General features: G+C 40.5%; 1 protein-coding gene across 1 annotated transcript; it reads right to left on the bottom strand.

The window, feature by feature from the left end:
• Nucleotides 1-1,741: 1,741 nt before the first annotated feature.
• CCL13 (C-C motif chemokine ligand 13) lies at nucleotides 1,742-3,353 on the bottom strand. The gene is given in 3 exon segments (XM_039476237.2): nucleotides 1,742-1,849; nucleotides 2,291-2,402; nucleotides 3,205-3,353. Coding segments are annotated over 3 exon segments (369 nt in total).
• Nucleotides 3,354-18,819: the final 15,466 nt, after the last annotated feature.

Below are 18,819 nucleotides of genomic sequence, written 5' to 3' on the forward strand. Positions count from 1 at the left end.
GTTGCCTCCCAGGACAACTCCTACTGGCGTCCTAAATTGCCAAGTGTACTGCCTGATGCAGTGTGGTACAAGATTCAGGGGACAGGCCCTGCTGTTGTCAGCAGTGCTGATCTCTCCTTGGGTATCCAAGCATGGGTGGGTTCCGGGTCTGATCGAGATGCCCGCCCAGCTTATCTGGAGGAGTGAGTCTGTCTTGGGAAGAGCAGGAGAACCCTCGGTGGAAGAGGAGGCCCAGGTGCTTTAAAAGGGACAATCACAAGCTCCAATTTGTACAAAGTGTGATGTGAGGAGAATAGCCAGGGAAGAAAGTATTTCTAGGTTTTGGGATTGGCATGCCTTTAAAGGTCACTTTTAGAGGGCGAAGGTCTCATGCTGTGTTTCCCTCTTTCCCCATTCAACATGTCACACATCTGGCCCAGTCTTAATCTGCCTCCTCCCCTCTACCCCCATGACTGCCCTTCGTCACTGGCTATTTCGTCTTGCTTAGACAATTGCCGTAGGCTGTCTTCAGCCTTCCCGTCCCAACTCCATCTCATTCACAGCCACTGGCTACTCTTCCTGGCACCCATCCTTCCCTCTGGATGACTCAAAAACCTTCACACCTTCCTCTTGCCTTCAGAACTGAGTCTAAACCCCCCACTCTGGTATTCTAATTCCTGAAGAACCTGTCCTCAACTTTCCTTTCTACATGTCTCCAACTTTTACACCGTGGAACTCTGAATCTGAACATTTTGGGGCTATTCCCCCCCAAGGCCCTCTCCCCACATTGCCGTCTTACACCTCCCCTGGAAGAATCTTTGCTGTGACCACGCTTCCCCATCCTCGAAGGTCTGTTCTGCCCAAGTCCCCTCTTCCCTGCTGATCCTGGGGCTCACTAGGACTTGGTCATCTGGCTTCCCTCTGGGAGTCAGGGGCACGCGAAGTCAGAATCACTTGCTGCTTGCACTGGGGAGGCATGGATTGGGGCAGGAGACTAGACGGGGAGGAAGGGGTTTACTTTGGGCAGGAGTGTGGTTTTAAAGGAAGAAATGAACTGAATATGAGACTGATGAGTTGCGAGCCAGGGGTGCCCATGTTGGGGACTGGAGCTCTTGTTCCAGAACAGCCTGGGCTGGTGAGGCAGGCCCTCCTTGAAACCCAGATGAGCCAGGCTAGCCCCATGGCCAGGGTCTCTACACCCGCCTTTCACTAGCATGCTCCACCATCCACCCACACCTCTGAGAGCCCCTGCTGATTGGAAGTTACCCCTGAAGAAAACATCACTGTGTAAGAGATTTTAAATAAAGTGTACTTTCTGCACAATGTCAGCAGGCCTATTATTGCATTTGTCTTTCCACAATAACATATTTAGCAACACTTGATATTTACGAAGAGTTCTCCTCCCTGCCTTGCAGCATCCCTGCATGTCCGTGACTCCCACAGGCACACTCTCAACCCCTGCGAGTACAAGAGAACCCACTGCCAGCGGCTCACAGTGGAAGGCACGGGGGCCCACAGACAGGAACAAACTTGCTCAAGGCCTTGCTTTAAAAAAGAACACCCATACTCAAACTCCAAACCAGCAACAATTCAAGTAACAGTCAATATTACTTAACACAGAGTACATTTTGCATCACCAAACAGAATGCATTCTATTTGAAAATGATGGTAGAAATATTCCAAAGTATAGATGAGGAGGCCAGAGGAGAATGGAAAAGTCATTTCACATACTCTGGCTTGATTTCAGCGTGGGTAGCAGAGTTCAAGTCTTTGGGGTGTGAGCTTTCTGGCCCAGGCATTTCATATAATTCTGAACTCACTTCTCCTTTGTGTCAGCACAGATCTCCTTGTCCAGTTTGGTTCTGAAGTTGTGGAGGAAGGAAAGCTGGCACTGTTAGGATGGAACTCTTTGAGGGTTTACCCAGGAGTTGACACACTGGGCTGTAAACCTGCCTGGCCCACCTGCTACAGGTGAAGGGGCATCCTTCTGGGACAGGAAGTAGGAGGTGTGTGGACAGAAGCGTTCTCTGGAGGAAGCTGCTGCTCTTGCTTGCCCTGGGAAACTGATCCTGGTGTTTGCTAAAGGCTGTGGGCTGGTGCCCATCCAGGGAGCAGGGCATGGGAAGTTATAGACCCTCTTTCGGCCTGTTGAGCAGTCAGAATAGGAGAGTTTGCATCACACGTTCTGGTTCGATCTCATCCTGAGTCAGATCCCAGGTCAGTCTGATGTCTGTCTCCTGGGGCAGAACTTTTGATTTGGGGAATGTGGGGGTGGAGAGGAGCCAGGTGAGCAGGAGTTTTCTACCCACATGACAGCCTTCTGGGGACCCCGCCTGTTGGTGATCTGATAGTTCTTCAGCCTCTGCAAGGAGATCTTCTTACTGCTAAATGTGAAGCAGCAGATGGATGGGACATTGAGTGCACTTAGAAATAAAGTTACAAAGGAAAAGCCTTTGAGGATGTGTTAGGCTTTTCTCAGCTTGAATGCAGCAAGGAGAATCTGTATGGGTTGCAAAGCAAAGAGGAAGAAGTAGATCTTATTCACCCCCAGGCCCAGCGCTCCCACCCTAGACCCTGAGGTGAGGTGAAACCTGTGACATGTGCCTCAGGATCTCAAACTCTCAGCTGCATGGTGGGGACGTGTCACTGCCATCTAGGGGAGGCCATGGGCAAGGCCAGTGGGAAAGGTCCTGTGTGTGGTCCCAGATCTGCAGAGTTTGGGATGATCAGATGAGGTCAAAGAAAAGCCCCTAAATTTGGAGTCAGAAGCTTAGGTTTCATTCTTGCTCTGGGATAACCTGGAGGTGGCTGGGTTGGGTCTCTTCTGTCCCCAACTTGGGCTTCAGCTTTCTGTCTTTAAAATTAGATGTTAAAGTAAACCTCTGAGGAACCTTACCACTCTGGTGGGCTTAGAAGTGGGACAATGGCTGGGTGCGGTGTCTCACGCCTATAATGCCAGCACCTTGGGAGGCCAAAGCAGGCAGATCACTTGAGGTTAGGAATTTAAGACCAGCCTGGCTCACATAGTAAAACCCTGTCTCTACCAAAAATACAAAAATTAGCTGGGTGTGGTGGCAGGTGCCTGTATTCCCAGCTACTCAGAAGGCTGAGGCAAGAGAATTGCTTGAACCTGGGAGCTGAAGGTTGCAGCGCGCTGAGATCACACCCCTGCACTCCAACCTGGGCCACAGAGTAAGACTTTGTCTTAAAAAAAAGTGGGGGCACCTGGGCTTAGGGCTTTCTAGAAGAGAGAAACAGATGAAAAGGAAGGGAGAGACGAAGGGAAGAGGGGCCTTAACTGGCTGAGCAAGCCCCTGGAGAATGAAGGCTGCTGTTATGAGCAGCAGGCACAGAAGTGCTCCAGAGACTTTCATGTTGGAGGGCAAGAGTTGGATATTTAACAATGTTTCTTGGTCTCTCTGCTCCTCTGGCTGTTCTGCCTGCCTTTTGCAGGGAGTGAAAAGGATTGGAGCTCTCAGAGGACCCTGGCCTGAGCAGGGTGATGACCAAGTTATGATGAAGGGTAGTCCTGAATCTGCTGAGCTGGAGGTGCAGACTGAAGACTTTTCTAGGAAATGCAAGAGGGAAGCTGAGGGCTGAAGCAGCACAGCATGGCTTCCTTCTGGCTGTCCAGGCCACAAGGAGCCAGAGAGGAATGTGCCCCAGCCACTCACCATGGGAAGCCATCCAAGGAGCTGTTCTCTGCTTACTTTCTCCAACAGGAAAAAGAAAAACAATGAAAATTAACTCCTGTGGGACATGCAGGGCTGTTACATAGGTAAATAAATATGTGCCATAGTGGTTTGATGAACCTACCAACCCATCACCTAGATATTAAGCTCCACCTACATAAAAAAACTAAAGAAAAAGGAAAAGGGTACATATAACCAGTTGCAGAGCCTACATATACCAAAAAGAAAATAATAAGAACCTTATGCCAAAAATTTGATTTAGAGGAAATGGATGAATTTCCCAAAAATCTAACTTACCAGGGTCCGCAAAAAAATAAAAAATAGAAAGTCATTCTAAAGCTATTAAAGAAATGGAATCAGCAATTGAAAATCTTCCCACAAAACATTCTCTCGGCTCAAAGGGCTTAAACAACGAATTCCTCCAAGCATTCAGGGAACTGATCATTTCAATCTTGTGCAATCTCTTCAAGAGAATATCAGAAGATTGTACACCACTCAATTTATTTTGCGCCCTACCTTTGACACAAAAGTGTGTCAAGACCCACAGGAGAAAAGGATATTACAAGCTGTCCCTTCAGACACACATTCCATTCTTTTCCATTCTATTCTCTGCCCTGGGAACCCAATCTTGGTGGGTTATATCAGTGAGGTTGCTGGCCTTCTAGCTTCTGGTTGGGTTAGTCACAACGGAGCCCCTGAGGACAACAGAGTAGGGTGAAGTGTTGAGTTTCTTCTTCCTCTGTTGTCTCCCTGTGTTCTCAACATAGATACATCCCTCAACCAATGGTTTTAACTTCTTTCAAGGCAGTCTTTCCAAGACTCTCCTATCCAGGTTTGGTGAGCTAACCCCTGATCTTTCTTTTTAGATTTAGGAGTACATTCTTTTTAAAAAATTTTATTTTCAGTTCCAGGATATATGTGCAGGACGTGCAGGTCTGTAATCTAGGTAAACATGTGCTATGGTGGTTTGCTGCACCTATGAACTCATCACCTAGGTATTAAGCTCAACCTACATTAGCTACTTATCTTGATGCTCTCCCTTCCCCTCACCACCTGACAGGCTTCAGTGGAATAGCTAAGACAATCCTAAACAAAAAGAACACAACTGGAGGCATCACACTACCTGACTTCAAACTATGCTGCAAGACTACAGTAACCAAAACAGCATAGTGCTGGTATAAAAAGACATATAGACCAATGGAACAGAATAGAGATCTCAGAAATAAGACCACATATCTATAACCATCTGATCTTTGATAAACCTGACAAGAATAAGCAATGGGGAAAGGATTCCCTGTTTAATAAACTGTACTGGGAAAACTGGCTAGCTATATGTAGAACATTGAAACTGGACCCCTTCCTTACACCTCATATAAAAATGAACTCAAGATGGGTTTAAAGACTTAAATGTAAAACCCAAAACTATAAAAACCCTAGAAGAAATTCTAGGCAATACCATTCAGGACATAGGCACAGGCAAAGATTTCTTGATGAAAACGTCAAAAGCAACTGCAACAAAAGCCAAAATTGACTAGTGGGATCTAATTAATGAGCCTCTGTACAGCAAAATAAACTATCATCAGAGTGAACAGACATCCTACAGAATGAGACAAAATTTTTGTAGTGTAACCATGTTTTTAATAGCCTCAGAGTAACAAACATCCCTGTGGTCTCTCTTTACCAACTTACATCTTTGTAAATAGCTTCTTTACTAAACCTTTCTCCAAGTCTTCCATTTAAAGTGTTATCTATTTCTTGTTGGGACACTTACTTACTGACATAGAATTGGCCCCATAAAATAAAACTTACAAATAGGATTCTGGGATTGGGTTGCTAATATATTTTGGGTGCATCATGGAAAGGAACACAGTAATAGAATCTGTACACATCACGATCACTTTAATTACTACCAGCAGCAGACTGCTTTGACAAGCCCTCCAGGTGATCCTGATATACACAAAAGTTTGAGAACTAAGGGATAATAGCATACCCACTGTCATCACTGATCTATAAAGAATAGCCACCATGGAGCTCTCAAGCATCCTGCCCTCTCCCCACATCGCATCAAAGCATTTCTTAATACCTTGATTAAAGGGCGTATCCCCCCGGAGATCCCTGGGAGTACAGTCAGGGACGGCTCAGTAGCTTGCACATAGATAAAATAGATTCACTCCAACAGATCCACTTCCCTAAGTCTCTGGACTCCTTCCTAGCATTCCAGGGAATTTCTGGCATTTCAACTTCATTAAATGCAGGCTTATTTTTTAATTTTTAATTTTTGTGAGTACATAGCAGCTGTCCATATTTATGAATTACATGAGATTTTGTTGTAGGTATGCAATGTGTAATAACTACATCAGGGTAAATGGGATATCCATTGCCTCAAGGATTTATTGTCAGGTAGTTTATTTGAAGGTTTTCTTATTGTTTTGTTTATAGCTCTAGGAACTTAGAGCTATAAATTAACCTCTTAGCACTGCTTTTGCTGGAGCCCGTATGTTTTAGTATACTGTGTATCCATCATTATTTGCTTCAAGAAGTTTTTCATTTTCCTTCTTAATCCCTTCATTGACCAACTGGTTGTTCAGGAGCATATTGTTTACATTCCTGTGTTTGTATAGTTCCCAAAGTTACTCTTGTTATTAACTTCTGGTTTTATCCCATTGTGCTCGAATATACTCAATATTATTTCAATTTTTAAAATGTTTTGTAACTTGTTTTATGGCCTAACATCTGATGTATCTTTGAGAGTGATCTATGTGCTGAGAAGAATGTTTATTCTGCAGCTGTTGGATTAAATGTTTTGTAAATATCTATTGGATTCATTTGGTCTATAGTGCAGATTAAGTCTGATGTTACTTTGTTGATTTTCTGTCTGAATGATCTATTTCAAAGGCTGAAAGTGGGGTGTTAAACTCTCCAGCTGTTATCCTACCAAGTCTGTCTCTCTCTTTAGCTCCAATAATATTTGCTTTATATATATGGGCACTTCAATGTTGGCTGCCTATATATTTTTAATTGTTATATCCTCTTGGTAAATTGATACTTTTATCACTATATAATAACTCCCTTCATCTCTTTTTTATGGTTTTTGTCTTGAAATCTATTTTGTCTGGTGTTAGTAGAGCTACTCTTGTTCTTTTTTGGTTTCCATTAGCTTGGAGTATCTTTTCACATCCCTTTTGTTTTCAGTCTTTGTGTGCCTTTATAGGTGAAGTGTGTTTCCTGTAGGCAACAGATCATTTGGCCTTGCTCTTCCATCCATTTAGCCACACTCTCCTGCTTTTGATTAGAGAGTTTAGTCTACTTACATTTAATGTTACTATTAATAAGTAGGACGTACTCCTGCCATTTTGTTATTTGTTTTCTGATTGTTTTGTGGTCTTCTCTTTCTTGTTTTCTTCCTTCCTATCTTCCTTTTGGTGAAGATTATCTTCTCTAGTGGTATAATTTAATTTCTTGATTTTTATTTTTTGTGTATCTGTTGTGTGCTTTTAGATTTGAGGTTACCATGAGGGTTGCGGACAATGTCTTATAACTCATTATTTAAAAAATAAATAATTTGGCCGGGCGCGGTGGCTCAAGCCTGTAATCCCAGCACTTTGGGAGGCCGAGGCGGGTGGATCACGAGGTCAAGAGATCGAGACCATCCTGGTCAACATGGTGAAACCCCATCTCTACTAAAAATACAAAAAACTAGCTGGGCGTGGTGGCGCATGCCTGTAATCCCAGCTACTCAGGAGGCTGAGGCAGGAGAATTGCCTGAGCCCAGGAGGCGGAGGTTGCAGTGAGCCGAGATCGTGCCATTGCACTCCAGCCTGGGTAACAAGAGCGAAATTCTGTCTCAAAAAATAAATAAATAAATAAATAAATAATTTAATACTGATTACATAAACAGGCAATGAGAAAACTGATAAAATCTCTACACTTTAACTTCATCTCCCCACTTTTTAACTTGCTGTTGTTTCTGTTTATATTTTACTGTACTATCTATATCTTCAAAAGTTGTTATAGTTATTTGGATCAGTTCATCTTTTTGTCTTTCTACTTAACATATGCATAGGTTATACAGGCAATTACTGTTATTCTGTGTTTTTCCAAGACCTTGGTGGTCTTGGATAAACTAAAAGGATTCTCTGGACTACCAGGCAGAGACTCTTGTTTTTTTAAAAATTACTTTCTCCTAAACAGAGTAACTCTCTCTGTGCTGAGATCTCTGGAGCTGGAAAAGAAGTTACACAACTATCCCTGTGACCACCACTGCTGGGACTAAACTGTTGAACCTAAAACCAGTACAGTATTTGGTCTTTCCCAGGGCTGACTGTATCCACTAGCTGACTACTGGCTGTGTTCACTCAAGGCCCTAGGGCTCTACAATTAACACGTGGTGAAGTCAGGCCTACGTCCTTCCCTTAAGGGCAGCAAATTCTACCAGGCCTTAGACAAGTCCAGAGATGCTGTTCGGGAGCCAGGCTCTGGAGTCGGAAACCATAGTAATATACCTGGTGCTCTGTTCCACTGTGGCTGAGCTGGCACCCAAGCCACAAAATGAAGTTCTTTCCACTCTTTTATTTCCTTTCCCCAGGCAGAGGAGTCTCTCCTCATGTTCACCATCACCACCACAGGCCCATAAGGAGTACTGCCAGGGTACTTCCAATGTTCATTTACGGCCTAAGGGCTCTTTGGTCAGCTTGTGGTGAATGCTACCAGGTCTGGGACTCACCCTTTAGGTTGGTGGGCTCCCCTCTGGCCCAAGGTAGGTCCAGAGATACTGTACAAGAGCCAAGGTCTAGAACTGGGGACCCCAATATCCACTTGCTGCTCTTCTCTACTGTGGCTGAGCTGCTAAGCTCAAGACAAAGTCCTCTTTACTTTTTCTTCTGTTTTTCTCAAGCAAGGGGGCCTCTCCTTGTTGCTATCATATCTGGGAATGTGCTGGGTCACACAGGAAGCCAGTACATCTCAGAGTCTCACCCAAGGCCAATACTACCTGCACCCCAGGGCTCTTTAGTCAACAGGTGATGAATCCTGCCAGGACTGGGTCCTTCCCTTCAAGGTAGTGGATTCTCTTCTGCCCCAAGGTGTATCTGGAAATATCCAGGAGCTAGGCCTTGGAATAGGAGTCTCACAACTCTTCCTGATGCCCTACTGTGGCTTCCTACTGTGGCTGAGCTATTTAGCATCCAACTTGTCAGACAAAGGATTTTTTTTTTTTGAATCACTCTCTTTTTAAATGAAAAGAAGGGGTCTCTTTGAGAGCTGCAAGCTGTGCCACACGGGGTTGGGGGAGGGGTAACATAAGCACTTCCCCAACTGCCCCAGCTGGTGTCTCACTAAGTCGCATGCCGCCCACCAGTTCACAGTACTAGAATTTGCCTAGGAATTGCAATCCTTGTAACCTAGACTGCCTTCCAAGTTTATTTAGAACAATTTAGCCAGAGCAATTTAGCCCATGGTGGCAAGGCATGCTAGAATTAAAATTCCAGCTGCTAGGACAGATAATTCCTCTCTGGCCAGGGCAGGTCTAAATGCTCCCTCTGTGGGTACTGGATGAGTTCTGCCCAGTGTTGGAGCACTGAGTTCCAATGCAAGTCCTCCAATCACGGCACTTTCCCTCCCCAAACAAACATTTTCTTTCTGCTCCATGCGGCCACTGCCAGGAGATAGGGGAGGGGTGGGGTTGGCACTTTGAGATTCTTTCCAACTCTCTTCAGTGCCTCTTTCAGTGATATGAAGTTACAGCCAGTCACTGTGATTACTTCTAATTTTTGTTTCCTGTGAAGGCGCTTTTTGTGTGTAGATAGGTGTCCAGTTTGGTGTTTCTGCAGGGACGATAATCAGTGGAGGCTTCTAATCAGCCATTTTGCTCTGCTTCCTTCTCTTAGACTTCTTTTTAGGTCCAGACTTCAATTAGCCAGTCTAGCTGACCATTAACGTCCCTTCCAGGTACTTGTGCCAGTACATTAAATTCTGAATTTGGGCAATTGAACCCTATATGTTATTTTTCTCAGGCTAACACTCTTAAAATTGACTCTTACAGATATGCCCCAAATGTTCCTGGAAACTGGGTGAGTGAGGAGACATTTAAATCTTCCCAGCTTTAAAAACTCCTGTCTGTCCTTTCCTGATTCAGGACTTACTATTATATAGCAGAATGTGTTTAGAAGGCTGGAATCTGGGGTCAGTTAGGCATGAGTTCAAGTTTTGTATCTATCATTTACCAGTTATGTGATTTGGAGCAAATTGCTTCCATCTCTGAGCCTCCGTGAGGAAACTGATTGGTAATCGCTACTGCACCACAATGCTGGGAGAGTCAACAAAATAATGCATGGAGAATTCTTAGCACACAACAAAAGTGTGTAGTACTAACAAGTTCTCTCTGATAACTGATAATGATGGTTTGGGGACCACTCTTGGAGAACCAGTGCTGCAATGAGACTGGGGTTGCTGACCTCAGTGAGAGAAATGGGTTCCAGGAGCAACAAAAGCCAGGTGGTAATGCTTATTAAATAGCAGATACAGGGTGGACACAATTATTCCAAGAAGGCACAGGGCCAGAGTAGCAATCTGAGTGCTTTTATTGGCAGGAATTTGTGGCTATGATTATGGGATCCCTAGAAATGAAACAGATGGGATGCCTACTGAGGCGCTGCTTGACTTTAGGCAGAAAATTCTAGTGAGCAGAAAGCTAGTGTAAGCCCCTGTGGAAGATGATCATGTCTCTTACCCAGTTATCAGATCTAAGCCAGTTGATAGACCTAAAGTCTCTTGACGGATGGGTAGACCAGATCTTTTTGAGGAAGGGCCCCGCAATACTGGATTGGCAGATGAAATACAGCACCCTTAGTGAAATGTGACTTTCGAATAAACAAGGAGTGGTTTTGTTTGTTTGTTTGTTTTAGCATAGATATGCCTCTTGAAATATTTTTGCTTAATCTGGCAACTCATAGGTCTAATACTATAAATCTTCTTTTATGCCTTTTCCAGAAGAACCTGCTGCCTTAAATCAAGGTGATTCTGTACTTGGGAAAGAAATACTGAGACCTTCTTGGACTATTTGCTGATGGCTCTGAATGGATGATATTCTATGAAGACCTGAAAATCTACCCTGGTTCGCCAGTCAGAGTGAGAACTTATGAAGGTCCTATGTTAGTAATTCAGTCATGTCTAGAGTAGAAGTTCAGCCAGCTGTTTCCCAACCTAACAATCTTTATATAACAGAAGTCTCCGAGATCTATAGAATCCTGTGATTTTAGAATCATTTTGTTGCTGTAGAATCTTAGAACCCAAGCATCCTGCCATTTGCCCACAATAGTACTGGGCAATCTTAGTGTCCGCAATCTTAAATAGTAACAATAGAGTTGGCAAATTTATGCAATGTGGTTTTCAGAGATTTGTTTACCTTCTAAAGTCTATTCTCAATGATTAACTTACTGGCAAGTTCTGACTTAACAGATTAAAATTAAAACTGCTCAAGGAAGCAGAGCTGGGGCTCCTTGTACCTTTACTTTACCCTGCTCATCTCATTTCATTTGTTAAGGCTCTGAGGAGCACCACAATGGTGAAAACTTTTCATTTTATAGGAAACATGTCTAACTTCTGGAGTAGCTACTAAAAAAGGGAGGGAGCCAGCACTAATCAATGTGCTCAGCTTCCAGGTCTGAGTCTCTCCAGAAAGGCAAGTCTGCAGAAGAAGAGGGGACTTCCATTGGGATGCTGGGGGAGAAATGCCTATGCATTGCCCATGAAAACACTACAAGATCACTTCCTTACATCTTCCTTCATACCACCTACACTTCTTATAATATCCCATCACTATATGCATTGTTTATAATATTCCATCAACCTATAATTCCATTTATCCTAAACAGAAATCATTTGAGACTTGGTATAAATCATGTCTCATTTATAAAGACTTCCCAAACTACACAGTTATCAAAGGAGGCCAAATCTGAAATGAATGGTTGGTTACCTCCCAGGGCAAACTTTACTGCTTCTACTCTAGAAAACCCAGTCTGCTTTCTGCACATTCTCTGGACAAGCACACAGTCAAAAATGAATGCTTACTTATGACACAAGAGTCTAAGAAGCTACAGGGTGCCTCCTCCTCTGTACGAGAACCATCATATACTTTATCTTGCAAACTCAGACACGAATAAACCAGGGTTGTCCCAGACAAAATGAGATGTACCATCTTCCTGTTCAGTGGGGACTCAGCATCTTACCAATTGTTGCATCACCACTTTAGTTGTTTACATTTTTTTGCTTCTGTTGCCCTTTCCTTCTGGGGAACTCCCAGGGGGTTGCCTGGAGCTGCCCCTTCCCAGGACCAAGTTGAAAATGCCAATAGGAACAACCCTATATTCAGCACATGGTGGCACTGAGAATAAGCAAAGAAACAGAAACTTTCCTCTTGGAGCAGCATTTTGTAGAAACACATTTACATTTTTTAAAAATAATACATGATGATTTAGAATACTTGAAAAGTATATCTCAAAAATCATAAAAAATATTATAAAACAACTTGTATACTCAATATTGACACAGAACCACAGTAAAATTTCTGTTGTTCTTTTTTTTTTTTCCCTTGCCATGTGTGCCTATTAGGAATTTTACTGGATAAATGTTAGTCTCCATTTGTTAGTTAATACTGTTTCAAAAGTCATTTTACATATCTCAATAACTGAATTTCTTAATGGTTGAATAGTGATCTGTTAAATGGGAGCACTAGAACTTGTCTATGACTATACAGTGCTATCTGGCATTTAGTCTATTTTGTTGGGAAAATAAGTGATGTTTGATGCCATGATGCACATAAGAAATATTTATCAGTCAATATTCCACCTTCTAGAGGCAACCACTACTTTGGCTTTTGTCATCATTGACTGTTCTTGAAATTCATATAAATGGAATTATACAGCATGCACTCTTTTGTGTCTGAAGTCTTGTGCTCAATGTAATTTTTTAAAAATAATGTTGGTTTTTTGTTCTGTTTATTGCTACATAAGATTTCATTTTATGAATATTCCATACTTTATTATCCTAGATCTTGGAAATGCTTCTAGTTTTCTGCTGTTATGAATAGAGTTGTGGTGAACACTCTTGTTCAAATCTTTTTGTGCATATATGAACTCACTGATTTTAAATATTTACTTATAAGTGGGATTTCAGGGTCATTGGATCAACATATGGTTAATTTTATTAGAAAGTGCTAAACAGTTTTGTAAACTTTCCTCCAGAAATGTATCAGATTTCCTTTTGCTCTATATTTCCATCAATACATAATATTATCAATCTTTTCTATTTTATCCATTTTGGTGGATTTGTAGTAGTATTTTTTTGATATCCAGTTGCCTTTTCCTGATTACTTGTGATGTTGAGCTCCTTTTTCTATGTTTACTGATTATTTGAATATTTTTTGTGAAATGGCTGTTCATATTAAAAAGAAAAACTCAATAGCTTTAGAGGTCCAAGTGGTTTTTGATTACACGGATGAATCGTATGGTGGCGATGTCTAAAATTTTAGTGCACCTACTACCTCAGTAGTGTACATTGTACCCAATATGTACTTTTCTATCCCTTACCCTCCTTCCACCCTTCCCCCTTCTGAATCTCCAATGTCCATTATACCACTCTGTATGTCTTTTCATACTCATAGCTTAGCTCCCACTTACGAGTGAGAATGTACAGTATTTGGTTTACCATTTCTGAGTTACTTCCGTTTCCATCCAAATTGCTGCAAAAGATGATATTTCATTCTTTTTTATGGCTGAGTGGTATTTCATGGTGATATATACCAAATTTTCTCAGCTGATGGCCACTTAGGTTGGTTCTATATCTTTTTAGTTGTGAATTGTGCTGCGATAAACATATGCGTGCAGGAATCTTTTGATGTAATGACTTCTTTTCCTTTGAGTAGGTACTCAGTAATGAGATTGCTGGATCAAATGATAGATCTACTTTTAGTTCTCTGAGAAATCTCCATACTGTTTTCCATAGAGGTTATACTAGTTTGCATTCCCACCAGCAGTGTGCAAGTGTTCCCTTCTTCCACATTCATGTCAACATTTATTGGTTTTTAACTTTTTAATCATGGCCATTCTGGCTGGGTTAAGGTGGCATCTCACTGTGGTTTTAACTTGCATTTACCTGATGATTTGTGATGTTGAACTTTTTTTTTCATGTTTCTTGGCCATTTATGTATCTTCTTTTGAGAACTACTCATGACATTTGTTTACTTTTTTTTTTTTTTTTTTTTTTTGAGATGGAGTTTCACTCTTGTTACCCAGGCTGGAGTGCAATGGCACCATCTCGGTTCACCGCAACCTCTGCCTCCTGGGTTCAGGCAATTCTCCTGCCTCAGCCTCCCGAGTAGCTGGGATTACAGGCATGCACCGCCATGCCCCGCTAATTTTTTGTATTTTTAGTAGAGACGGGGTTTCACCATGTTGACCAGGATGGTCTCGATCACTTGACCTTGTGATCCACCCGCCTCGGCCTCCCAAAGTGCTGGGATTATAGGCTTGAGCCACCATGCCTGGCCTGTTTACTTTTAAGGGGGACTATTATTATTATTATCTGCTGATTTGTTTGAGTTCCTTGAAGATCCTGGATATTAGTTCTTTGTTGGATGCATAGTTTGGAAATATTTCCTGCCATTCCATGGGTTGTCTGTTTACTCTGATACTTATTTCTTTTTCTATGCAGCAGCTGTTTAATTCAATTTGGTTTCATTTCTCTATTTCTGTTTTTGTTGCATTTGCTTTTGGTGTCTTAGCCATAAATTCTTTGCATAGGCCAATGTCCAGAAAAGTTTTCCTGGCTTTTCTTCTAGAACTTTTATGATTTCAAGTCTTACAGATTTAAGTCCTTAGTCCATCTTGAGTTGATTTTTGTATATGGTGAGAAATAGGGATTCAGTTTCCTTCTACATGTGGCTATCCAGTTTTCCCAGCATCCCTTATTGAACAGAGTGTCCTTTCCTCAATGTATGTTTTTGTCTGCTTTTTCAAGGATCATTTGGTTTTAAGGATTTGTTTCTATTTCTGCATTCTCTATTCTATTCCATTGGTCTAGGTATCTATTTTTATACCAGTGCCATGGTGTTTTGGTTACTACAGCCCTACATTATAATTTGAAGTCAGTGCGATGCCTCCAGGTTTGTACCTTTTGTTTAGAATTACCATGTCTATTTGGGCTCTTTTTTGGTTCCATGTGAATTTTAGAATAGTTTATTCTAATCCTGTGAAAATTGAAGTTGGTATTTTGATAAGAATTGCATTGAATCTGTAGATCGCTTTGGACATTATCATTTTTATAGTATTTATTTTTCCAATTCATGAGCATGGTGTGTATTTTCATTGTTTTGAATCATCTATGATTTATTTTGGCAGTGCTCTGTAGTGCTCCTTGTAGGGATCTTTCACTTCTTTGGTTAAGTATATTCCTAGATATTTTATTTATTTCATTTTATTTTTGTAGCTATTATAAAAGGCATTAAGTTCTTTATCTGAGTCTCAGCTTGGTTGTTTTTGGTGTATAGCAGTGCTACTGATGTGCAGATTGATTTGGTAATCTGGGACTTTACCGAATTCATTTATCAAACCTAGGAGTCTTTTGAAGGAGTCTTTAGGGTTTTCTAGATATACAATTATATCATTGGCAAACAGAATTGTTTTGGCTTCCTCTTTTCCAGTTTAGATGCCCTTTATTTCTTTCTCTTTCTGTTTTTATTTGCATTGTTTTCTCTTTCTGTTATTATTTTTTAAATTTACTATATAGTCTGAATGAAAATATTTTCTATTTAATACAATATATTTTCTCATAGTCTTTAGCTTATCTTTTTACATTCTTAATAGTATCTTCTGCTGAGTAATTATTTTTGATATTGATAAAGTTTAATTAATATTTTTTAAATGTGTTTTGTTTTGCTTAAAAAATATTTTCTGCCACAAGTTATAAGAATACTCTCCTATGCTTTCTTCTAGGCATTTTCTAGATTTAGCTTTTGTATTTAGGCATATAATCCATCTTAAATTAATTTTTGTCTATAGTGTGAGGTAATGGAGAAATTAATTTTTTCCATACAGATATTTGGTTGCTCCAGCATAATTTATCCGAAAGACTTCTTATTTCTACAAAACCAGTGTGCAAAAATCACAATCATTCCTATACACCAACAATAGACAAGCAGAGAGCCAAATCATGAGTGAACTCCCATTCACAATTGCTACAAAGAGAATAAAATACCTAGGAACACAACTTACAAGAGACATGAAGGACCTCTTCAGGAGAACTACAAACCACTGCTCAAGGAAATAAGAGAGGACACAAACAAATGGAAAAACATTCCACGCTCATTGATAGGAAGAATCAATACAGTGAAAATGGCCATACTGCCCAAAGTAATTTATAGATTCAATGCTAATCCCATCAAGCTACCATTGACTTTCTTCGTGGAATTAGAAAAAATTATTTTAAATTTCATATGGAACCAAAATAGAGCCCATATAGCCAAGACAATCCTAAGCAAAAAGAACAAAGCTGAAGGCATTATGCTACCTGACTTCAAACTCTACTACAAGGCTGCAGTAATCACAAAAGCATGGTACTGGTACCAAAACAGATATATAGACCAATGGAACAGAACAGAGACCTCAGAAATAATACCACTCATCTACAACAATCTGATCTTTGACAAATATGACAAAAACAAGCAATGGGGAAAGGATTCCCTATTTAATGAATGGTGCTGGGAAAACTGGCTAGCCATATGCAGAAAACTGAAACTGGACTCTGTCCTTATACCTTATACAAAAATTAACTCACGATGGATAAAGACTTAAATGTAAAACCCAAAACCATAAAAACCCTAGAAGAAAACCTAGGCAATATCATTCAGGACATAGGCATAGGCAAGGACTTCATGACTAATATACCAAAAGCAATGGCAACAAAAGTCAAAATTGACAAATGGGATCTTATCAAACTAAAGAGCTTCTGCACAGCAAAAGAAACTATCATCAGAGTGAACAGACATCCTACAACATGAATGAACATTCTTGCAATCTAACCATCTGACAAAGGTCTAATATCCAAACTTTACAAAAACTTAAATTTACAAGAAAAAAACAACTCCAGCAAAAAAAATGGGCAAAGATATGAAATGACACTTCTCAAAAGAAGACATTTATGTGGCCAAGAAACACGTAAAAAAAAAAGCTAATCATCACTGATCACTAAAGAAATGTAAATCAAAACCACAGTGAGAAACCATCTCACAAGTTAGAATAGTGATTATTAAAAAGTCAGGAAAAAACAGATGCTGGTAAGGCTATGGAGAAATAGGAACACTTTTACACTGTGGTGGGAATATAAATCAGTTCAACCATTGTTGAAGACAATGTGGCAATTCCTCAAGGATCTAGGACCAGAAATACCATTTAACCCAGCAATTCCATTACTGTGTACTCAAAGGATTATAAATTATTCTACTATAAAGACATGTGCACGCATGTTTACTGCAGTTCTATTTACAATAGCAAAGACTTGGAGCCAATCCAAATTCCATTTATGATAGACTGGATAAAGAAAATGTGGCACATATACACAATGGAATACTATGCAGCCATAAAAAAGAATGAGTTCACGTCCTTTGCAGGGGTATGAATGAAGCTGGAAGCCGTCATTCTCAGCAAACTAACAAATGAACAGAAAACTAAACCCTGCATGTTCTCACTTATAAGTAGTAATTGAACAATGAGGACACATAGACACAGGGAGAAGACTATCACACACAGGGGCCTGTTGGGGGTTTGGGGAAAGGGAAGGGAGAACATTAGGACAAATACCTAATTCATGTGGGGCTTAAAACCTAGATGATGGGTTGATAGGTGTGGCAAACCACCGTGACACAGGCATACCTATGGAACAAACCTGCATGTTCTTCACATGTATCCCAGAACTAAAAGTTAAATAAAATTTCAAAAAAAGAAAATTTGCTACATATGCACCACAGAGTACTACACAGCCATTAAAAAGAATAAAATCATGTTCTTTGCAGCAACATAGATGGAGCTGGAGGCCATTATTTTAAGCAAATTGACACAGAAATAGAAAACTAAAGACTGCTTGTTGTCTCTTATAAGTGGGAGCAAAATATTGAGTACACATGAACACCAAGAAGAGAACAATAGATACCAGGGATCGTTTGTGGGTTGAGGGTGGGAGGAAGGTGAAGTTTGAAGAACTAACTTGGGTAATATGCTCATTACCCAGGCGACAAATAATCTGTACACCAGACACTTATGACATGCAATTTATCCATGTAACAAATCTACACATGTAACCCTTGAACCTAAAATAAAAGTTGGAAAAAAATTTAAAAAAACAACTGTTGGGACTTAATTGAGGTTATGTTGATTTTTTTTTTTTTTTTTTTTTTTTTTTTTTTTTTACTTCTAAGTTCAGGGATACAAGTGCAGGTTTGTTACATAGGTAAACTTGTGTCATGGGGGTTTGTTGCACAGATTATTTTGTCACCCAGGTATTAAGCCTGGTACTCATTAGTTATTTTTCCCGATCCTCTCTCTCCTCCCACCCTCTGTCCTCTGAAGTCCCCAGTGTGTGGTGCTCCCCTGTATGTATCAATGTATTCTCATCATTCAGCTTCCACCTGTAAGTGAGAATATGCAGTATTTGGTTTTCTATCCCTGTGTTAGTTTGCTAAAGGTAATGGCCTCCAGCTCCAACTTAAATTGACATCTTAATATTACTGAGTCTTCTACTCCATAAATGTGGTACATAGCTCTTCATTTATTTAGGTCCTTCTTTATTTTCCCTTGAGTATGTGTGGTAGTTTTCAGTATAGAGGTCTTACACATCTTTTGTTAAATTTATTCTTATTATATTTTTGGTGATATAATAGATGGATTTTTTAAAATTTAATTTCTAACTTCTTATTAGTATACAGAAATTCAAGTGATTTTTGTATATTAGCCTAATTCCTGTGATCTTGAGAAATTCACTTAGTTCTAGTAGTTTTTGTAGATCTCCTTGTATTTTCCATGTATATAACAATGTCGCCTATGTATGACATTTTAAGTTCTTTCTTTCTAATCCTTATGTCTCCATTTCTTTTTAACATACC

The sequence above is a fragment of the Saimiri boliviensis genome, chromosome 17 (genome assembly GCF_048565385.1).
Source record: "Saimiri boliviensis isolate mSaiBol1 chromosome 17, mSaiBol1.pri, whole genome shotgun sequence".
Classification (NCBI taxonomy): Eukaryota; Metazoa; Chordata; class Mammalia; order Primates; family Cebidae; genus Saimiri; species Saimiri boliviensis.